Raw genomic sequence first — 4,115 nt, 5'->3', positions numbered from 1 at the left:
GCTTACTCCGAAGGGAAAATTGCTTAATAGTGTAATAATAATAAATGTAATCTTTTTGTTTAAAAATTCATCTTTTTTAGTAAAACATTCAACTTTTTGGTTGAGAATTCTTGAATTTGATTAAAAATTGGTGTCTTTTTGGTAGTAAATTAATCTTTTTGTTGAAAAATTCATCTTTTTGGTTAAAGGTATAACAGCTAGGTTTTAAAGTTGAAGGTCTTGCTTAAAAATACATTTATTGGATGACGATTCAAAATTTTAGTTAAAAATTCATCTCTTCGGTTGGAAATTCAACGTTTGGGTTGCGAGTTCGTGTATTAACCCTGGCGGACCGAAGAAACCGAATGGAGCCTCTACAAAGTACCCGTAAAGACCCCATTTGGTTCCTTTTTAAAAACCTCAAAAAAATAGCAAAATCAATTTTAAAGTGTTGAAATTCGGATTCTACGTTAAAATTTGCATTAGAAACTCACAGAGTAATCGCAATACTTTTTCTTGCAGCGTTAAAAACTTTTAAAATAAAATACCCGTCATTTACATGAGCGGAAGGCGACTTCAAATGTATCTTCTTTTAGTAGCAGTTAATAAGCGTTCCGTCGGTAACTTTAAGAATATTGTCTGGATGCGCCACGAAGTGGAAACCTCAGACAACAACGCTGCGATGCAAGTGAGAGAGAATTTTATTTTTAAACTTCGCGCGCAACATACTACTTGAGCTATTATGGATGCGCTTGAAGTTACCTTCAACAGAAGTTAATGACATTTTTTAAAATTTTTAACGCTGCAAGAAGAAGTATTGCGATTACTCCGTGAGTTTCTAATGCAAATTTTAAAGTATAACCCGAATTTCAACAGTTTAAAAGTTGATCATGCTGTTTTTTTAAATTTTTTAAAAAGGAACCAAATAGGGATCTAATGGGGGCTTTACGGGTACTTTGTAGAGGCTCCATTCGGTTCCTGCGGTCCACCAGGGTTTGATTGGAAATTCGTCTTTTTTGTATATAATTAACTTTTTTATCAAAATGTCATATTTTTTAATTAAGAATTCAACTGTTTTGTACAGAAAATTTGTCATTCTGTATTAAAAGTTCAATTAGTTATTAAAGAAAATTAAGTATTTTGTATAAAATTCCTTTTTGTATTAATAAATTTTTTTAAATTAAAAGTTTAACTATTCCATTTTTGGTTAAACCTTTACCTTTCTTAGTTTAAAAATACAATAATACCCGGATTAAATGTCATATAAAATTTAATTAGGTACATTTCAACACTTATTCTGAAAATCACTTTTTTATTTTAATTGTTGACTTATTACCGAAGTTTGTAATTCACCACACGGTCACGTAGAGAATATAGGCATATGGAAATTTGACTCGCTAGAAACACACAAAAAAATTAAAAACAAAAATTACCCAAAATTCTTAACGTAGTTTATGGATGATCCCTAAAATATGAATGCCATTTTGATTTTTTCTTAGTATGTCAGGCAATTGTCGATATATATTTTCATAACGACTCTAAGGTTCCTCATTTCTCAAATCGAGGTGCGATGCACGAGAAAGTTACATATTTCTTACGATTTCAAGGTTTTGCATACAATTATTAATTTAATAATCAGTCTATTAGGAAGTGAGTTGACCGGGATAGACGAACACCTGTTCATCGCCCCAGACTTGAGCTTCTATCCAATCTAGGAAAGGATACACGGACATATATACACCTGGCACACTGCTGCCACAACTTGATCCGAATGAAGTTACACCGACAAGAGATTGAGTATTTTCCTTTCTCAATAATAGTGGACCTCCGCTGTCACCTTGGCAGGCGTCTGATCGCCTCGTCACGTTGGCATCCCTGCCACAAAGCATAGTGTCATCTATTCCATGAGGAAGTTTTCTAACATTAGTGTACATGTTATCACATGCAAATCTGCTCACAAGACTGAAAAAAACATCTGCAATTAATGATTTTCATTTTTGTTACAAGAAGTGTCTTAGATACACAGTAGGGTGGTAAAAAGATGCTTTTTAAAAGTAAACTTGGTTTCTGATTTTTTACAAATATAGGTAAAATAATAATTAAGTAAGAGATATCTCCTATATCTCATATCTCTCATTTTTAGAGGTGGAAGCAGTTCCTTAAATATGGTGGAAGTGAGAGGGGTCAAGTGACGATTTCATTGTTTCACAATATTTTTTGCCGAAACTATTTGGAAAACTTTAGTCACTATACAGTTACTGACAATTAGTAAAAATAAACTGGAATCTCCATTAAACTGTGGTTTCGAGAATATGACCTAAGTTATATTCAAGCTATTTCCGGGGAATCCAAATATAGACAGATAGGGCCGTGTAATTAATTTTAATTGAAACACATAATGCAAAGCAATATATGCGTGTGAATATCGCGTACTGCATCTTTATTGTCGCATCGCTGCTGGTGTTTCACGCCTAGTTGATCAAGTCTCTATCTCGGCCCACTAAACTTCAGGTCATAATTTCTAGGAATTAGCAAATTCGAGGTAACTAATTCTAGGTTCCAGTGTATACTTATTCAATTAGTACACCAAACTTTTGCTTACAGTCACCCCGTTCTCGGCCTTCCAAGAACTGCTGCCTTACGATGTTCCTCAGGGGAGTAGGGCGAGAGTGGTTGCGGAAACCAGTCAGGCGGCTCTCACTGTTTACGTTTATATCCCCCCAAAATCAGTACAAGGACATTTGAAGGCTAATCCCGACATTTGACTGATAGCGAGAGTTTGGTGTAATTATTGCTACACGGATGCGCACTATCCAAAATCGCAATGAAAGATTTCTTAATAATTTTTAATGTAAATGATCATATACAAATACAATGCAAGACATATTTTATTTATTCATGTTTGTAGTGCAGAGTGGTCGCCAAAATGCAATAGAAAACTTCCCTGCCATTTCGCGTTTTGTTTCTAGTTATTAAAACTTTCTTTAGATGATTAAAATTAGAAAAATTAAATTTTTAAAACTTAAAATGTTTTAGTTTGTAGTAATTGAAACTACACTGCAAACTTAATAAGTCAAAGTGGAAACCTCTTAATTCAGAAAAAACTACATATATTACAAAAAAAAGTTTGAAAATTAAATCTTAAATATCAGAAAATTTTTTAGTTGAACAATTTAAAACTGCACACTTTTCAAATTAGAATTGTGAAATTAAGACCTGTCTTCTTTCTTCATAATGTGTCCCCTAAGAAATTACATGACTTCCATTCCTTACAAAACTTTTCGCCTACATATTTTTTTGATACAATCTTATCCTTACTACATTTAAAATTATTTACAGCTATTCATATAAAATCTTATATCTAGATCCTTATTTCTATTTTCTGTGATAGCGCAATTTAGGATGCGTTAGCGAACGAGTGAGCGAGCGATCTAAAGCGACAGTGCAAGCGAGAAAGAGAGAGAGAGATAGCAAATGAGAACGAGAACGCATCTTAGTCTACGTATGCTATGACATAACCATCACTTACAATCTTTTCGTTTAATCTAAGCAACTTCCATTTCCTCTTTCTTTAACTTTTCTTGTACCTCCAATTTGCCATTTTTTTCACATGCATTCTCTCATTCTTTCTCATTCGCTCCTCTAGCGCCCTCCAACTCCTTCATTTATTCTCCCCCTAATCCATCCTCCCGTAGAATCTAGACCATAATCTTTTGCCAGCTACGTTTATCTCTATTCTGCTACATTCCTCCCATACATTCTCCCATGCTTCCTCCTCCCACTCACATGTTCTACACTTTTTGTTCTTTTCTTTTTCCGAATACATCCCCTCCCTTCCCTTGTTTCCTTAACTAAATCTTGCTATTCTGGTCTGCACTCTCTCTCTCCCCATCCTTTTTCTAAATACTTACGTCTTTCTTTTTTATCATCGTATACTATTTATTGTAATTTGATTCCTCAATTATCCCCCATCTTTTTATTAATATGTATGTAAGCACTATAATCAGGAGACTTGACTATAATCTACTATAATCAGGAGATAAAAAATGAATTGGACTCAGTTCATGGCACATCTGCCCCTGCCTTAGCAACGGTTTATAACTGGGTAAATGAATTTAAGCGTGGTCGTACATCAA

The 4,115-nt window shown here is 33.9% G+C and overlaps 1 protein-coding gene across 2 annotated transcripts in view; it reads right to left on the bottom strand.

The window, feature by feature from the left end:
• Positions 1–1,467: 1,467 nt before the first annotated feature.
• The window catches only part of LOC117167983 (serine protease persephone-like), a 105,035-nt gene continuing 102,387 nt past the window's right edge, over positions 1,468–4,115 (bottom strand). For both annotated transcript variants that reach the window (XM_033353267.1, XM_033353268.1), the window contains exon 6: positions 1,468–1,941. In XM_033353267.1, the coding sequence (XP_033209158.1) occupies positions 1,623–1,941 (319 nt within the window). In that variant the 3' untranslated portion in view covers positions 1,468–1,622. The remainder of the gene's footprint in view (positions 1,942–4,115) is intronic.

The sequence above is a fragment of the Belonocnema kinseyi genome, chromosome 2 (assembly GCF_010883055.1).
Source record: "Belonocnema kinseyi isolate 2016_QV_RU_SX_M_011 chromosome 2, B_treatae_v1, whole genome shotgun sequence".
Taxonomy (NCBI): Eukaryota; Metazoa; Arthropoda; class Insecta; order Hymenoptera; family Cynipidae; genus Belonocnema; species Belonocnema kinseyi.
Note: the sequence above shows the minus strand (reverse complement) of the source record. Positions and strands in the feature narration are given on the sequence as shown.